The sequence below is a fragment of the Toxorhynchites rutilus genome, chromosome 2, assembly GCF_029784135.1.
Source record: "Toxorhynchites rutilus septentrionalis strain SRP chromosome 2, ASM2978413v1, whole genome shotgun sequence".
In the NCBI taxonomy this organism is placed as follows: domain Eukaryota; kingdom Metazoa; phylum Arthropoda; class Insecta; order Diptera; family Culicidae; genus Toxorhynchites; species Toxorhynchites rutilus.
The window spans coordinates 49,515,399-49,533,632 of NC_073745.1; the positions used below are offsets into that span (position 1 = coordinate 49,515,399).

At 37.6% G+C, this 18,234-nt stretch overlaps 1 protein-coding gene across 1 annotated transcript in view; it reads left to right on the top strand.

Annotated features, from left to right (window-relative positions):
• The window catches only part of LOC129768080 (chitin deacetylase 1), a 51,905-nt gene that overhangs the window by 14,957 nt on the left and 18,714 nt on the right, over positions 1 to 18,234 (top strand). Inside the window, exon 3 of the mRNA XM_055769494.1 lies at positions 12,279 to 12,528. Within this exon, the coding sequence (XP_055625469.1) occupies positions 12,279 to 12,528 (250 nt within the window). The remainder of the gene's footprint in view (positions 1 to 12,278; positions 12,529 to 18,234) is intronic.

Sequence of the window (18,234 nt, forward strand, 5' to 3'; positions counted from 1 at the left end):
TATATGTGCTCCCGTGGCCGAGTGGTTAGCGCCACACTTAACATGGCGGGGGTTCGGGTCCGATTCCCGTTCTGGTCGGGGGAATTTTTCGTCAAGGAAATTTCTACCGACTTGCACTGTGTTCACACGTATTCTAGAGCTTGCCACTCTGAATGTACTAATAAAAACAACTAATAAATACTAACAAATAAAAATGATGCAAGTAATAAAGGGTGTGTCACATCAAATTGCATCACGGAAAAAACGCTGTAGAAATTCGCCCAGTAGAACGATCCTTTTGAAAATTTTAGACAGTAAAATAAAAATCATTAAACAACTTTTGGCATTTTCTTTTTATTCATACTTCGAGCCCAAGCCCGTATGCTCGCACCTTCCTCTTTACCCCGTCCATAAGGTTCTGTACAACGTCAGGTTGTAGTTTTTTTTTTAGCAGAAATCCATTTTCTCTTGAAGTCCGCCTGCGATTTGACAACTTTTGGGTTCTTCCGGAGGGCCTGCTTCATAATCGCCCAATATTTCTCTATTGGTCGAAGCTCCGGCGCGTTGGGCGGGTTCATTTCCTTTGGCACGAAGGTGACCCCGTTGGCTTCGTACCACTCCAACACGTCCTTTGAATAGTGGCACGAAGCGAGATCCGGCCAGAAGATGGTCGGGCCCTCGTGCTGCTTCAATAGTGGTAGTAAGCGCTTCTGTAGGCACTCCTTAAGGTAAACCTGCCCATTTACCGTGCCGGTCATCACGAAGGGGGCGCTCCGCTTTCCGCAAGAGCAGATCGCTTGCCACACCATGTACTTTTTGGCAAACTTGGATAGTTTCTGCTTGCGAATATCCTCCGGAACGCTGAATTTGTCCTCTGCGGAGAAGAACAACAGGCCCGGCAGCTGACGAAAGTCCGCTTTGACGTAGGTTTCGTCGTCCATTACCAGGCAATGCGGCTTCATCAGCTTTTCGGTTTACAGCTTCCGGGCTCGCGTCTTCCCCACCATGTTTTGCCTTTCGTCGCGGTTAGGAGCCTTCTGAACATTGTATATACGCAGGCCCTCCCGCTGTTTGGTCCGCTGGACGAATGAACTTGAAATATTCAGCTTATTGGCGACATCCCGGACCGAATTTCTCGGATCACGTCTAAACTGCTTAACTACGCGCTTGTGATCTTTTTCACTGACGGAGCATCCATTTTTTCCGTTCTTCACCTTCCGGTTGATGGTTAGGTTCTCGAAGTATCGTTTTAGTACTCTGCTGACCGTGGATTGGACGATTCCCAGCATCTTATCGATGTCCCGATGTGACAACTCCGGATTCTCGAAATGAGTGCGCAGGATTAATTCACGACGTTCTTTTTCGTTCGACGGCATTTTTCCAAATTTACGAAAAATTGACAGTGAATCATGGCCAACGTGATCTATACACTCTTATCTGATTATAAGCGAAAGCTGAAGATATAATTCCTAAAAATTAAATTTCTACAGCGTTTTTTCCGTGATGCAATTTGATGTGACACACCCTTTACTACGTGGAGACGGCGAAATTCTTCTAGGAACGTAAGGTACAAGATATATAATATATTAATATATTACATTTACGATTGAACAGCGCTACCAACCCGCACCAGAATTTCTCATTCCCACTTAGATATCGATCACAAACTATAAACTGTTATATTCCGCTTGAGGTGGAATCGAACACCACAACATGCAAGGTTTTCCTACGGGGATTTGAAAGCATACTTCCATGAAATATACGTTGTATCTGAACAAATGCAGTATATATCTATATTCCAAAATTCTAGATACTCTTCATATCCACACTAGCACAAAAAAAAATCCGTAAGCATATTTTTTTTTGTAGCACACCTTGATACGGAGGGCTACCTCTTTATATATCGAGCTATGTGTATATTATGTTTGAAATCAGCACAAGGCATGTAAGGCTTTGTAAGTTAAAACTTTGAACAGTTGCCATGCAAAATCAATTCATGCATTGTAATAGGTTATGTTCTTCGTTACAAGTAAATTTGATGAACGTCCTATTACGTTTGATATGATGCCTAGGAGTACCAAAATATGTGAATGGAAGAATTGTCAAACGATCATTGTATTTTACATTTCCCTCTGATATTATTACACATCTCATGTTTACGTAGTTCTCGAACCGCGAAAGTTCATTCACCTATAATATCCGAAACGACGGTTTTCCCAGGCTTCTCAGTTTAAAAGTACGTTTTAGGGAAACATATTCCGGTCTGCACAACGACAAGCGAGTATAAAAGTATTCAACACCAAAAATTACCCCCGACTTGCATGTATTTGCAAAGTGGATTCCACCAGGCACATTGATTTTGAAGTCTGTGTTGGGGAAACCGTAACTCGGGCCAATCAAAACTTGGCAGTTAGGACGTTTAGATAGCACTTGACATTTTTCAGTCATTCAATTGTTTATCTCATGAAAAATAACATTTTATTAATTGTGATAAACGCGGAGAAATATTTCCTATCAATTGATGCAAACATCTTTTCGATCTATTAGGGAATGTTCGAGTTACGGGTAGGGTAGCAGACAAATCGACAGAACAAATGTATGGGAAAAAAGAAACTCTTCCAGTTTTCATGAATTTAAACCGGTTATAGATTAGCGAATTGTAATGTATAGAATATTAAACAAATCTTAGTGAACTTCCGATTCGATTGGTATGCAAATTCATTCACAGTGAAATTCATTCACAGTGAAAATAGTTATTAACGTTAACTTTATTTCATAAAAACGTGACCTGTTTTCTGATTTGGCACCATTCCTGAAAGACGTAGTTCTACGTCGAAACACTAATCCATTCAAATATTTTATATTTTTATATGAAGATCAATAAAAATATTCTACTGTAATTATACAACAAGTTCATAAAAATCCACCGAAACAATAGTTATAATTTTAATAATTCATTCCATATCTTCTTAACTCGTCATTTATTGTTTCATCCATTTCATTTGGAATGCATGGTAGTTTTTTTTAATCACCTTCCGCTATCCCCCACATCAAAGAGCTCGAATGAGCCCCCTGGTAGTGGACGCAACTATCTCAGCTCGAACTGTGCAGCAAAAAAATAATATGTAACAAAAAAAAGCTAATAAACTAATAAAAATAAGCTGACAAAAGAAGACTAAAAATTTGAAAAATATGTGTGTGACAGCAAAAGTCATTTATTTGAAATGGGTGTGAAGTCCCAGTGGAAGAATATTCCTTTTAAGGGACTCACTTTTGACATTTGAGGAGAAGCTAATGATATTATTTTTGTCAATTATGATTCAGGACTGATTTGAAATTGAACTTTCAGAAAAGTTGCTTTAATATTTTTAAATCTTAATATTCAAAGTACTGGTATTCTGGTATTGAACAATTTGGCTTAAGCCGTTCTACTGGCTCTAATGTTCAAAAAAATCTTCTTTTTTTTATATAAATCGTTTATTTTTACAGGCTCAGTTACATTAGAAAAATCTTCTTGATTTTATCCTTTTTTGTTTGGGAAGTGAAGGCAAAGTTAAATGGTGATAATTGCTCCGAATTAGAGTTCATTCGAGTTATAATTTAGACGAGAATTTCTATAATTTCGAAATATAATAATTTTTAAAAAATAAAAAATATAATTATTTCTATAATTTGTTCGAAATGTCCACCGTTTTTTTAAATGACACTAATATTTTTTATGAATGTCAATAAAAATTTCGGATATGGTTGAAAAACTCTCGTGAATATCAGCAGAAAATACATTGGTAGAAAATACTAGCAGAGAAATACTCACAGAAAAAAAAGGAAAAAAAAATTCACAGGAGGGTTGTGTCTGAGACACGACCGCATAATTGACGTAGGATTACGTTAGGCTATGTGTTGATTTTGGATATGTTTGAAGAATTACATTGTTAAACTCTTTGATAATGATTTGGTGACCATGAAAAGGGCCGTTTTGTTTGGTTGTTGGGTATTGTTTGTTCACTCCACCAGTGTTTACCAAGTGATGATGACAGAAAGATGGTAAACAGTCGCTGGACGGTGCGAATCAGATAAAAGATACCGAAGTGGAACGAGATTGAAAAAACCGCCCTCTGTGATCCCAGACGAGATGCCTCCTGTGTTATGTATGGATGAAATAAAGGAAAAAAAACTCACCAATGTAATATAAGATAATTACCAATACCGAACACAATTATCAATTTTTCTCATCAGTATAAAAATGGTACTTTAATATAGAGGAAACATATTTGAAATGAAAAAGGTAATTTTCTTTTATAATTTATACTTTCTAGGTGTTTATTCAACCCAATCCGAATTTTAATTGGATTAACAATACCTAATGCTATATGTAGAGCATATGGGAAATCAAATTTCTAATATTTCTTCACTTTTCTAATTTTTCTCTTCGTATAAACTTTCCTTGAGTGAAAATGAGTGAAAAAAAAACAGACAGCTTAAACCAAACGACTCGTTCTCAAGCGGGAACACATCTTGGTTTTTATGTATGAAAATTGAAATAAATCGTTTCATATATCAAGTCATTTTTAACACAACTGCTACCATATACAATTTTACACCTACACTTGTGCTAAATTTTTCACAATGCATGATCGGTCATTGATATGAAATTTCACGAAGCAACTAGCATTAAAATTCCAAATTTAAATTTTATTAGCTAGAATTATTGGTATCACTCACCTTCTTCTTCTTCTTCAATGGCACTAACGTTCCTAGAGGAACTTCGCCGTCTCAACGTAGTATTACTTGCGTCATTTTTATTTGTACTTAGTTGAGATTTCTATGCCAAATAACACGCCTTGAATGCATTCTGAGTGGCAAGCTCTAGAATACGCGTGATCACAGTGCAAGTCGGAGGAAATTTCTTTGACGAAAAATTCCCCCAACCAGAACGGGAATCGAACCCGAACACCCGGCATGTTAGTTATGACGCTAACCACTCGGCCAAGGGAGCAATCACTCACCTTACTTGCAATATAAAAATGCCCCCGACTTGCATTTATTTGCAATGTCGATTTCCCCCAGGCAGCTTGATTTTGATGTCTCTGTTAGGGAACACATTTCGGTAGGAACAAAAGTTCCCCCTCACTTTCATGTATTTGCAATGACGGTTTCTCCCAGGCAGCTTGGTTTTGATGTCTCTGTTAGGGAACACATTTCGGTAGAAACAAAAGTTCCCCCTTACTTGGTTTTGATGTCTCTGTTAGGGAACACATTTCGGTAGGAACAAAAGTTCCCCCTACATTCATGTATTTGCAATGGCGATTTCCCCCAGACAGCTTGGTTTTGATTTCTCTGTTAGGGACCGGACGCATGTATCGTCAATTTCGACCAATCAGAAATGGGTAATTCCGTTAGGAGAGGGGTTGATATTTTTCAATTGTTCGATAGTTAGTTTCATGACATATATTATTTTCTTCAATATAAAAAATTGTTATGGAGTGCCGAAATCGATTGACGCAAAAATTTCATCAATCCAGCGTGAAATGACTGAGCAATAAGCGTTTGAAATTGGACAATTTTCACGATGTGCTCGATTTTCGATTTTCAATTTGTACCCCAATATGTTCCCGAAAGACGTAATCCTACGTCAAAAAATAAACGACCAGATTTACTTGAAGCAAACAAAAAACACCGAACAGCGAGCGGGAAACACCTAAAATGCCAGAAGTAACCACCACTAGCAACAGGTACCGCCGATCTCCAAGCCACCAACAGCCGCCATATCGGTTCAGTCCAGGCAAATGGATGGCTTCCTCCTTCTGTTTGCCTCTCTTTTGACGAAGTGATGGAAAGGGTGCCAGGAAAAGTGTCCTCCTTCAGCAAACAAAAAAACTTTGACAGCGGTAGGTCAAAGTCATTGTAAATGAAAATGGAACGCCAATTGCGCCAAGCGCGAAACCCGAATAAGAAATCGTCCGATTTGAAGCGTTTTTGTTTTGTTGTATTTCTACCTGCCTGTAGATCAATAGTATAGAGAGAAAATCGAAAAATTTTCGGAGAAGTTTAAAGAAAACTCGAAAAAATCGAATTGATTTCCCATATGTTTTACAATTACACTCGGAAACGACATACACCCCCAATTTCATGGATAATGAATGAAAATAACTGAAGAGCGGAAAACGAATATAATCATGTTTTGACTTCCGGTTTGCTGATAATTACTCTAAATTACCAACAATGATGAATGCCCCCCATGATATGGGTATTGGGTGAAAGGGCTATAATAGTGGAAATCGAATATCGTCTTCCGATGCCATTTTGAAAACGAAGATGGTGGCTTCCGGTTAATTGAAAACGGCGCTAATAGACCGGAAATGAAATTAGAACAGTTAGAGAACAGTTGAGTTAGAACATTTGACATTATCACAAATTCGTTAGGTAGCGCCATTCCCGAAATCCAAGGGGTGGTCGGTTTAGGGCCACCGGTCGGACTAGGGCAAGCTTCTCCTATTTGTTCCTAGGAGGAGCGCTTCTAATGTGAACCGAAAATAGTAAAAAATTCTCAGTTGGAAACGCGCTTTGAAATTATGAATTTAAATTTACTTTTCTGTATCAAACATGTTTACATGTAACGAAGAAACATGTTATTTACAAGTTAATCAAGGACCTTGAGTGGAAATTGTGTCTGAAAATAATTTTTTGGTAGAAGTAACAGAGAATTTATATTAAGAATTGTGAACGGCCAATTAGAAGATTAATCAATGAAGAGTTCTGCGATTAAACCCACGAACCTTCACTTAGTAAGAAAACGTGAATGTTCGAAAAAAAATCATATAAGAAATCCATTTTGGGCGGGACGAAGTTCGCCGGGTCAGTTATCACATTATGGAAATTTAAGAATAAACTACTTAGCACTAATATTTAGTGCCCATGACAGGGGTCGTACATCCATACCATACATAACATACCATACATACCATACCTTCACGTTTCTTAATCAGTTTAATCTACCTTCGGCAATACATAAAACCACAACGATGTGTGCGTGTGATTCAAAAATGCAGAAGTACTCTCCAACCAAACGGCATGTAAATTGACCGAACACCAAATAAAATTGCACCGCTATTTGCAATATATATTCCCATTCTTCCTTTGTATCGAGCAAAACCTTAGTGACATTAGTAAAGAATATTGTATGCTCGCTGGATTGAGAACATACTTTAAAATCGCGAATGGGTTATTTATACCAACTAAGTTAAAAACGGACGCTGCTTAAGATGCAATGTTTTTTCTCCACATCGTCCGTGGAACGAAGGTTGCATTTGCATTTCGAGCGAACCTTTTACACTCCATTTGGCACTCTAAGATACTAAAAGACGAAGTTTTACGTTAATTACAATTAAAACCGCTTGAGAGTTTTCTTTCAAAAAGAATATCATTTTTTGGAATACAGACCCCGTTCGATTTTGGCAATTCGCCCGAATATTTTGTGTTGCCAAAATCAAACCGTCCAGAAACGAACGGTTTCTTTCCATATTTTTTAAAAAATTTTTAGTGGTTAAAAATATTTAGGGATCAATGAAAAATTACATGACGCGAATATTTTAGTTTTTGCACTCCTCGGGTACACTATGGTATACACTGAAGAGTCCACTACTCCCGGGCTAAGGATGGCAAAATATAGAATAACCTTTATGCCATGCACAAATGCTACGGGTACTCACAAATTGCCGATGTTTATAATTGGAAAAACTAAGAACTCATGGGGCATTCAAAAACGTTCAAATTCCTGTTGAATATGCCGCTTTGAAAAATGCATGGACCACTCGCGACATATTTCAGAAGTGGTTACACGAGTTTATCGTACCAAATCTTCGAAAATTTTCCAGTAGAGTGGAAATCAAACCAAAGGCCGTTCTCCTTCTTGACAAGTGTACGGCCCATCATTTCCAACATGAGCAGATTTCGGATGACGGCTTGACAGAGGCCATTCATTCAAATTACATTCAAAACAGGTCATTCAAATTACCGAAACCCGATACCGAGACAAATTGCATCTTGAAATCGCCAATGAGTCCAACTTTAAGCAACGGATTAAGAAAATCAACCATAAAGACGTTCCTTTTTGGCTGCATGAAGCATGGATTGATGTCTCCGAAATAGTGATTCAACGATCTTGGAAAAATATAGGCTGGATAGTTGGAACTGCTGAACGAATTCGACGTTCCTTTGCGTATATTGTTCAACTCCCAGAGTTTCCGAACATCCGAACATCCCCGAACATCGACACAGTTAAAACAACGGAATACTCGAGAAAGAATTTTGCGTTGATGAATATTCAGACGCGAAAATTATCGCTCTGGTGCTGAATCAGAACGACAAAGGCTACGACGGCATAGAAGAAAAAGGAAATAACGAACATTTCTTGGATAAACAAATAGACGAATATTCGATTTTGGTGGACATCGTACTTCCAGGTCCAGCGTTGACCCGAACTCACCAAGTCGCTCAAGAACTGAATGGCTGAGGACAAACACTCCGAGATGGCTGATATGTTTCGAAATCATTGTGAATGATGCTGTGTTTTCCTGTTGCAAAAACTATTTATCATTAGATCAGCCCGGATTCTTTCCAAAAAGATCAGTCGATACCAATTTGATCAACTTTGTTCATTTTGTCTGCGCAGCATGGAGCAAGACACTCAAGTAGACGCAGTGTATACAGACCTTAAGGCTGCTTTCAACCGTGTCGATCACAAAATACTGATAGTAAGATTGAACAAACTCGGTATTTCCTCCAGATTTCCAATGGTTGAACTCCTATCTAACAAACCGGCGGATGTGTGTCAAAATTGGACCTGCGCAGTCTGCGGCATTCACTTCCTCGAGAGTGCCTCAAGGAAGCAACCATTGTTGTTCTCACATTTTCATCAACGGAATGTCCTTTTTACTTCCACCTGGATGCCGCTTATTCTACGCAGATGACGTGAAAATGTATATGGTAATCAGGAACGCTCTTGATTGGCCTAGGCTCTAGAATATGGTCGACAGTTTTGAAGAATGGTGCTCGAGAAATATAATGTCGATCAGTATCTCGAAATGCGGTACTTTTTGTTTCCATCGGAAGCTAAAGCCAATTGCGTTTGGCTACTCCATCTCTGGTCAAGTGCTATCGCGAGTGAGCCACATCCGTGACACTTGATAAAGCACTTAGCTTCCGACTGCATTTCAGCGAAATAATCGCTAAAGCCAACCGGCAGTTAGGATTTATCCTGAAAATTACAAGCGAATTCCGTGATCCACACGAAACATTTCCGAATACAATGTTGTTTATCATAAATTGAGACATTTTGCATTATTTGAAAATGCAAACAACATTTACTTGAATAAAAATGAAATAAGAAAGAGAAAATTAATTTTTCAATAATAATTTCTTAAGGACAAGATCATTGGAAACTACAACTGGCTGCCTCTGAGGTTTTTACCATGCCATCAAGCATATTTTGAGGCACACATCACAACAAACTCAAACGTCTCATCTCTGATATTGTTACTCGTAGCTTGCTGCAATGCAGCATACATGGATTAACAATTACAGGTACGAGACATTTGTTTTTGTTGAGATGTGTACCTCGATAAATGCGGGGTGGCAGGTTGAAAAACCGCAGAGGCAGTTCTTTGTGTCCATCGACCTTCACCTTAAGAAAGTAACATTCCAATGATTCCAAAAGGGGAAAACAACGGATTGCCGAGGGGTTGAGGACCCATGCAGATGAGGCCAGAAATGTCGTAATCACGAGTAATTAGAGGTGTCACATGATGGGCATAGTACGGTTCTGAGTACTGCTTTGATCATGCCCATTATATTACCGGAACATGTTTCGACCGTATTCTGGAACCAGTTGACCGATTGCAGCCATTTATATTGGCAACATAAAGGATCATATTATCTTTTTTTGGTTGAGCTTAAATTGGTTGAATGAAGGATGAGAAAACTAAAAAACAGGATTTAAGAAAAACAGTTGTCAAAATCAAAAGGGGTCTGTACATCTAGAACGTTCTAGAAACCGACATTCAGAGGCAAAGATCTGTCATAAATACTTTTCAATATGAATACTTGGAACAGTCGAACAGTGATGGCTCTGGATTGTTTGGAAGATTTGGTTTGCATCCCAATATACATTGATACAAACTCGAGTCCGTACACCACTATGTATCTGCCCTTCTCACTTCTTTCGATAGTTGAAAACTAGCTTGCGATGCATTCTATTTAGATAAAGTCATAGTGTCATATGGGAGGGAAGAGGAAGAATGTTTTTATTTCTTATAAAATGAAGCAAATGTATTAAAATTCGTTCCAACTCATATTGATCAATTCGGGACTTTATGTTTAGTATGAGCACTTATGTCCATTGCAACTGCCTACGAGCTTTTTGATGTATCTAGGAATAATACTTATATATTTATTCATCTTAGTTTTTCAATGGAATTAATGTCGGAAGATTGTGGAGGATTATGTATAATTTTAAAGCAATTGTAAAGTACCGTTATACTTTTGAATCCGGACGGCTTCTTACTCCGGACACTTTTCCATGTGACTAGTAGTAACTATTGCATCAATTTATTGTAGTGTCAAGCATAGTACCTAGCTGTTGGCAAAAAAATTTAAAAAATCAAAATAAATGTTTGTGTTTCTCAAAACCCCTTGTCCGGAGTGAAAAACACATTTAGAAGATGATTTTAAATCCAAAGAACTCTGAAATACAATATAGGGTAAGTGGAGGTAATTTGGATCACCTAAGCAAATCGCCTAATATTTCACTGAGCTACACTCTTAATCATTATATCAAGCTTCAAACTACCAAATGTATCATAAAATAAAAGAGATAATTTTTGGACATTAAAATTTGATGCGGGGTGATTTGGTCCAGTGTGTGTTTCATCGAAAAAAACATACTTATGTTTATGTAAAGTAATTTGAGATAATACTACAATCAGTAACAGTGTTCTGGGATCGATACCAGGTGTCTTGGTCAGATTCCAGACCGTAATATTGTATTGAGACCATTTCGAGTTCTGCATGGATCTTTTCACAGTTGTTCGAGCGTTTTCAAACACTTTCGATCCTTGGTCAAAGATAATCCATCATTGCGTTGCTCTTTCAAGCTCCTACCTCTTCTCATTGAGCGGCATCTGAAATCAATCAGACCGAAGAACAGCTTCAAACCTGTAGGACCAACTGACCCCACAGAAACATGCAAAAACTAAAATGCAATTAGTTTCATTTATTGTTATCAAACTTACAGTTTCGCTGCATCATATTGTTCCTCTTCTTTAGGTGAACAGAACTTTACTGCACAATAAACGAAAAGTTTGTTAATCAGCGGAAAAAAAACCTTAAAACCACGATCGAAACATTCGCATTTTATGACAATAAAAGTGCTCCCTGTGATCATGCTACCCTTTCCCTCCACCTGTTAAATTTTACCAAAGTTGTTTTACGTTAGGTACATACGGTTCAACAATAGAAGGAGATGACATTATAAAAAATCCAAGTTGAGTCGTACTTTTTAAGTTAAAGGGGTGTCCAAATCACCCCAAGTATGTATGCAAAATTATGCAATGTAATCATCGATTTCATCGCAAACATGGCCACGAAAGGTATAACAAGTTTATGTGAGTCACACGTTTACGCAGAATTTTCAAAGTCAATAACCGACTCCAATCCATCACCTGTGTATGCATTAAATTCTCCAAGGCCACCAATTACTCACTGCCAGCTGGTCGTTCCGACTCAATGGAAGTCCGCAGTAATTTACGATTTTCCTTGGCACTTGTTCCAAACTATCCCATGAAAATTACTAATTGGTTCCACATGCCTACGCTATGCGACCGCAGCCGCCGGACGACATGTTAAAAAGTACCTCTCGGTACCGCAACCAAAGTAAGAGAGACCCATAAATCGCAGCAGTGGTGTTGTGCATTCCGCGACCTTCGATGCGCTTCACAGCCTCTTGCATACATTACAACCTGCCCGATGATGAGCATACCAATAAAAGCCTGCCACCGGCGGTTTTAATTATCGTGAATGCATTCTTAACGAATTGATTGTGATAGCGGGGAGAAGCTTACTTACAAACAACACTATCTTGTTAAGCTAATTGCAAAATCTTCCAACAGTGTCGAATCGAACAAACATGCTGCACAGCGCAGCGTCAAGTAATAAATTATCGATTACCACACCGAGATAAGCAGCACTCCAACAGATGGGAACGAGATTTTAATTATTGTCCATTGTGTTTTCTTAATCCATAGGGTCTGCAAGCCATTCGGTGCCCGGCCGGTCTGTACTTCGACATCGAGAAACAGACGTGCGACTGGAAGGACGCTGTGAAGAACTGTAAGAACAAAAACCGTGAGCGAAAGATCAAGCCTCTGCTGATCACGGACGAGCCACTCTGTCAGGACGGATTCCTAGCCTGCGGTGACGGAAACTGTATCGAGCGGGGACTTTTCTGTAACGGAGAGAAGGACTGTAACGATGGTTCGGACGAGAACTCTTGCGGTAAGTGTTAACTCCCCTTTGCTCTAATGTTTGAAAGTGCAAGGTCCGAAACACGAATTATTTAAGATATGCAAAATTATTACCACCAACCACCTGTTTTCGGTCTGAGACAGATTTGTTCAGTATTTATTCACTGCAAGTGATGCTCTCTTCTGCGCTGTGAATTGCGGACGATATAGAACCATTGCTCGAATTAAAAGATGTGAGATATAATTAGAAATAACTACACGAAATCATTCCCATGGGGTTGAGAACTGAAGAGATAAATCACTCGTAGATTTTGTAACAAATCTGCACAGCGACTCGTAATAGGTCAGTCGGCTAGCAGGCTGTTGCCGTGATCGAAATCGAACAAGTTTTTGCTTCTAACCAGCCCAACCAAACCAACCAACCGGTGCTCAGTAACTTCCCCGTGTGCAATATCTACTGCCAGCCAACGTGTTTGCTGATGCAAATATTTGCTCCAACGAAAGCAAAATTTTCTCAGCGCGTTAGAAGACTACAATCTTGCCCAGATAACCCAGCTTCGGAGTAACTAGTTTTTCTCTCGTTTCTCTCCTTCTCCTTTCCTCTGTCTCTGTGCTTCGATACGGATCTACTCGGCAGCCACTATTGCCCACCCAGACTGCCTTTGGCACGAATACCTTAAGATGCCGCGTGACTGGCTTTGCTTGTTGGCTCTAGTGGGTTACGGCATTTGTTTTTTGTTTTCGCTTTTTTTTTCTCTTGAATTTTTCTCTTGTCTTGAAAAAAAATGGCACTGGTCGAATCTCGACCATGTGCACATGTTCGACAGTAGTTGTAAATTTTCACAGGATACTAGAGGAAACTAAAAAATTGAACCTAATTTCCCACTAGATCCTCTAGTAGGAGCAATACACGAGATGTGGAACATTTAAATTTAATGTAATCACCACAATGATTGGTTAAATTGAAAAAGTGCAAGAGTTTGCTTGTTGGAAGGGATTTCGATAAATCACAACGACATCTTAATACTTAACAACAATCATGGTAACAATCAACACATGTTTTCGGAATACTTGAAGAAGTTTCATGAAACAAGAATGAAATTTTCATGGTAGCTTCAATTTTGTTTACCGTAACATTAAAAAAATCATTCGAATTTTATGTCTCCAATGCGTTTTTGGTTACATAAAAAAACAAATATAAATTCATCACTGTTTTAACTTTGCGACAATAACGAATTATTAATTGAATTTGTTTTTTTAATAGTGTACATGGTTAAAAATATTTCTTTTTCTTGAAAGCTGAGGTTTTTTACACAACATATCAAAACATCAGAGAGGCGTTTATTCAATATTTTGATAAGTCAATCTTATGGTATTTCATAATATGGCAAGAATAAACTAAGTTCGTCTGTTATATTTTTCATTAAGCTACCTGCACAACCTGGACATGTAAACTTTGAAAAATTACAACTCGAAAACGAAAAACATGCCTCTCTAACATAACATAACATGGATAAGTTATGTGAAAAAAACTCAGTTTTCAATCAAATATAACGCCCTCTATCTTTAAACAAGTAAACTATAAAAACAACAACCAATAATTACAAAAACAAAATCCAAAAAAAATTGCGAGCGTAATATTTTTTTCAAATAACTACTTTGCCTTTGTTTAATATGTCGATGACATGAATCCGGCAAGTAGTTCAAAAGTTACGAGTGTCTGAAAAAAGCCATTTTTGGAAAAAAGGAAAAAAAAAGATTTTTCGGACCACCTTAAAATGAGGAATGAAAAAAAAACACTCGACAAAAAAAATTGAGAAACAGAATGTGAGGTCGAAAATTTGCTGTAGAAAATCACGGAAAATCAACGCATAAAGATGGAATACACATCAAGCTCCAATTTTCAGGTACATACATGATTCCGCTTGTGGATGTAATTTTAGCTGCTTCGATATTAAGCATTTTGAGTGGTTTAATATCAAAATTCAATTCGCTAATGGTTATATTTCGGTTTGTGAGTTAGCAGAGAAGCGATAGTAGGTATGTACGGAAAAGTAAATTTATTTTTGAGTGGAAAATTTGAATTATTGAAATAATTGTACTGGTGGGGTAAAACGGACAGTTGCCAGTGGGTGTGAGATGGACTATGAAAAGTTTGATTAATCTACTCCTAAGGAATGCCCTGCGTCTATGAATGGAAATTAAATCGCCAAATGTGGACTGTTTAGAAGCTAACTGGAACCAGAAGCAGAATAGTGGAGGGTCTGTCCGTTTGTACTGCTGAAAAGCACGATATCACTTCGAGGTGGATTAATTCGATTTTTTCATCATTTAACGGATATTTGTGATGAGTTCAGATCTTGGTTGAATAAAGTTATTCCTCTCGCGATCGATAAACCCCTACGCTTCATGTATTATAAATCTGTCCATATTACCCCCACTATATGTCTATATTACCCGCATCGAAAAAAAAAGTTGTACTTTTCGGTCCGTTTTTATTTCAGTAAAAAACATTTTAAAACACTTTTTTTTTGTAAAACATTTGGCCAATTTGGTAGAAAAACAGTATATTGAATTGCAAGAAACTGCAACAAAGTTTTGGGAAACATGAGTTTCCAATGATATAATTGAAGTTCTTCTTAACATGTCCGTTCTATCCCCACCTCCCCTACATATTTTTACCTTGGTGTGTGTAGGTGAAGAGGACAACAACATCGGGAAGAAATCAAATATCGATTTTCTTCGGGTTTTTCAAGGATAATTTTTTTCAAACATATATTTTTTTTAATTAACTCAATAGCAAATCCAATTAACCTCATCAACCAGCTTTCACTTGGTTCCAAGAACGTTCAAGTACGACCTTTCCACACAGTTTTTTTTTCTTTTTCGACTTCGTGTTCGATAATAAATAACACAATAAGTAATGATCGCACTGGAAATCGGAAGGCAGTTTTGAAAACTCCAATATATTCTGTTAACCTGTTGCTTTGACGAAAAAAAATTTATTTGAATTTTTCGAGCACGCGTTTCATAAAATTCTAAAAAAAGTTTTTTTTTTGGAAAATAGTTACTAAGATACATTCCATTGACGCATATTTGAAAGCTTCAATCGCTCCAGAATATTCACCGCTTCTAATCAAAATGGAATTTAACTTTCCTTTCGAACGCGCAATTCGAGTGATTCAATCGGTGCCTCAGCCCGCCCAGAAATATATTCAACCATAACGTATTGCAGTAAACGATTGACTACGCGCAATTGGTTACGAAATATATTGACGATATTCGTTCTAAATAGAAGAATTCTCCTGGTAGCTACAGCTACATGGAATACATTTTTTCTATACCTTCTGTTTTTTTTTCTTTAGACTCATTTAGCAATTCAGCTGTAACAGAGCCGTGTTTATTCGTGTGCATTTTTATCTAATTTTTTTGTATATTACACAGTAGCCATTTAGGCGTAAGAGTATTCCTATCCTATTAAATATATGTTTTATGTTTTATATAATACATGTTCGATGCAGAAAAGTAAATTTTCATACATAATTTTTATTTTCAAAGCGCGTTATTCACTTGAGATTTATATTGCTACTTTCGCTGCACACCAACGAAACACGAAGCTTAGTTCCGCAAACACGAAATCCAACTGAGCTAACAATGATGTCATTGTAGAACATATGGGAATTATTTTTTTCAAACATTCACTCAAAGTTTTCAAAGATTTCAAAGTTTCAACCACAAAAAACATAACATTGTTCTACGGGCAGAAACGAATATAACAAAATAAAAACAACACAAATCAGACCATACTTTCCTCGGGTTTTGCACTTACCAACACATTTGGCCTTCCATTTTTATTTATACAGATAGAAGATATAGGAGTGCGTTATTTCTCCTGAATATCCATTTCCACTTTCAAACAAATATCAATTTCGTTATCGCATCGAATCAACATCGAATGGACTAACAACTCTTATCATGATTTAATTGTAGAACATATGGAAATTCGATCTTCCGAATTTTCCGACCTTCCTTCAGATTTTTCCGAAAATTTTTCGATACACCAACAGACGAATACAATGAAATAATAACGGCTCAAATCAGACCATTCCTTCCTCGGGTTTTGCGCTTACCAACACATTTGGGTTTTTTTAGATATTTTCCCCGACGATCCAAGCAAAATTTCGATGTCATTGTACTGAAGAGTGTTTAATTCTCTTTCTATAATGTTCGTTATCGCCGACATGAATTTTTCAATACGTTTCATTTTTCAATTTTGTCTGTAGGAAACATTTATTTTGACATTTCAACTTTTTTTATTAGAACTATTCTGAGCTACAGTTGATATCTTGTGCTCAGATTTCAACTGAATCGAGTCTGATTGAGTGTCCTCTTATCGTAATCGACCTTCGCATTCAATTGGAAATGAGTTTTTGCTTCTTCTTGATCGATCTTGATCTTGATGTACGAACAGTAGGGTGCCAATAAAAATTGTCATCTCTAATTTCAAAAAGTTACCTCATAAAAAATGTTCACCACCTCGAAAAAACACCCCATGCAAAATATTAGCTCAATCGTACTTAAGGGAGAGTGGCGCAAAGCGATCAAAGTTTGATTTTTTTTAAAATCGAAAAATCATCCAGAGGGGGAGTAAAGGAAATCGGGGTTTTCGAAAAAAAAAATTTGATGCCAAATGTCATAAAATTTCATGAAACGTCGAGATCTAGTGTCATCTCGAAAATTATTTTTTTGTCAAAAATCGCCACTTTGGGACTTTTTTTTCGTTTTTTTTTCGGAATACGAAACGAAACGTATGGTTTTGGGTACCAATAAAAATAGCTATCTCGATTTTTCATTCGGAACTTCCTGCGAAATGTTGATTTGCGCGATAATAGACGGCTTCCATCTGTCAATAATTTCTCTAAACCCTAACTAAACTTTCAACACTGAAATGAATAACTTACCAAACAATAAGCTTTCGGAACAATCCCAAGCTGACCACTAGTAGTAGTATAGTAAAATTAACAATGCATTCGAACATCATATTATATATTTGGTTTTCCTTTTTGTGAGCCTCATTTTTTTTTTTTAAATAACTCGCCAACGAAGTCAAACATAGCATATTTGATTTTTTGATGAGTAGAACAGCTAACCCAATACTAGGTTGCTATAAAATTAAAATCGATAAATATAATTATCTGTATTTGCTAATCGCCAAGCAAACAGTGAGTTTTACCAATAAATATTGTTTCAATTATACAATCAATGGCTACATCCATTTGGCGGCTACCTCCAACTGTCCGGCCGCTTTAATCAGTGTCTCAACAATCCGGTGGCCGTTAGTTTTCGAAAACAATTTCCAATCGAAGTTACACACCTCATCCGCAAGTATGGTGGTTTCCAAGCCCTCTAACTACATAACCGCATAATACCCTTCGTCCGCCTCTCACCCCCACCGTTCCGAGACAACGGTTCGCCCTAGACTCGAGTGGAAACCAAACCAAGAAACCAAGAAAAGCCGACCTGAAACAAGGAAGTACAAAATTAGTTGGTCCAGTCTTGTGTAGACGAATACGTGGTGATCCAAAAATAGACACCACTACCAGGCACGGAAACCGCCTTTCGATTTCAACAGAGGCATGCGTCACGCGTGCGTAGCCATTCGAAATGCACAACTCTCATATCGTCCGGCGATCTTCCGAGAGCAGGTTATTCCGGCAGCCAGCAACAGCGTGTGGTT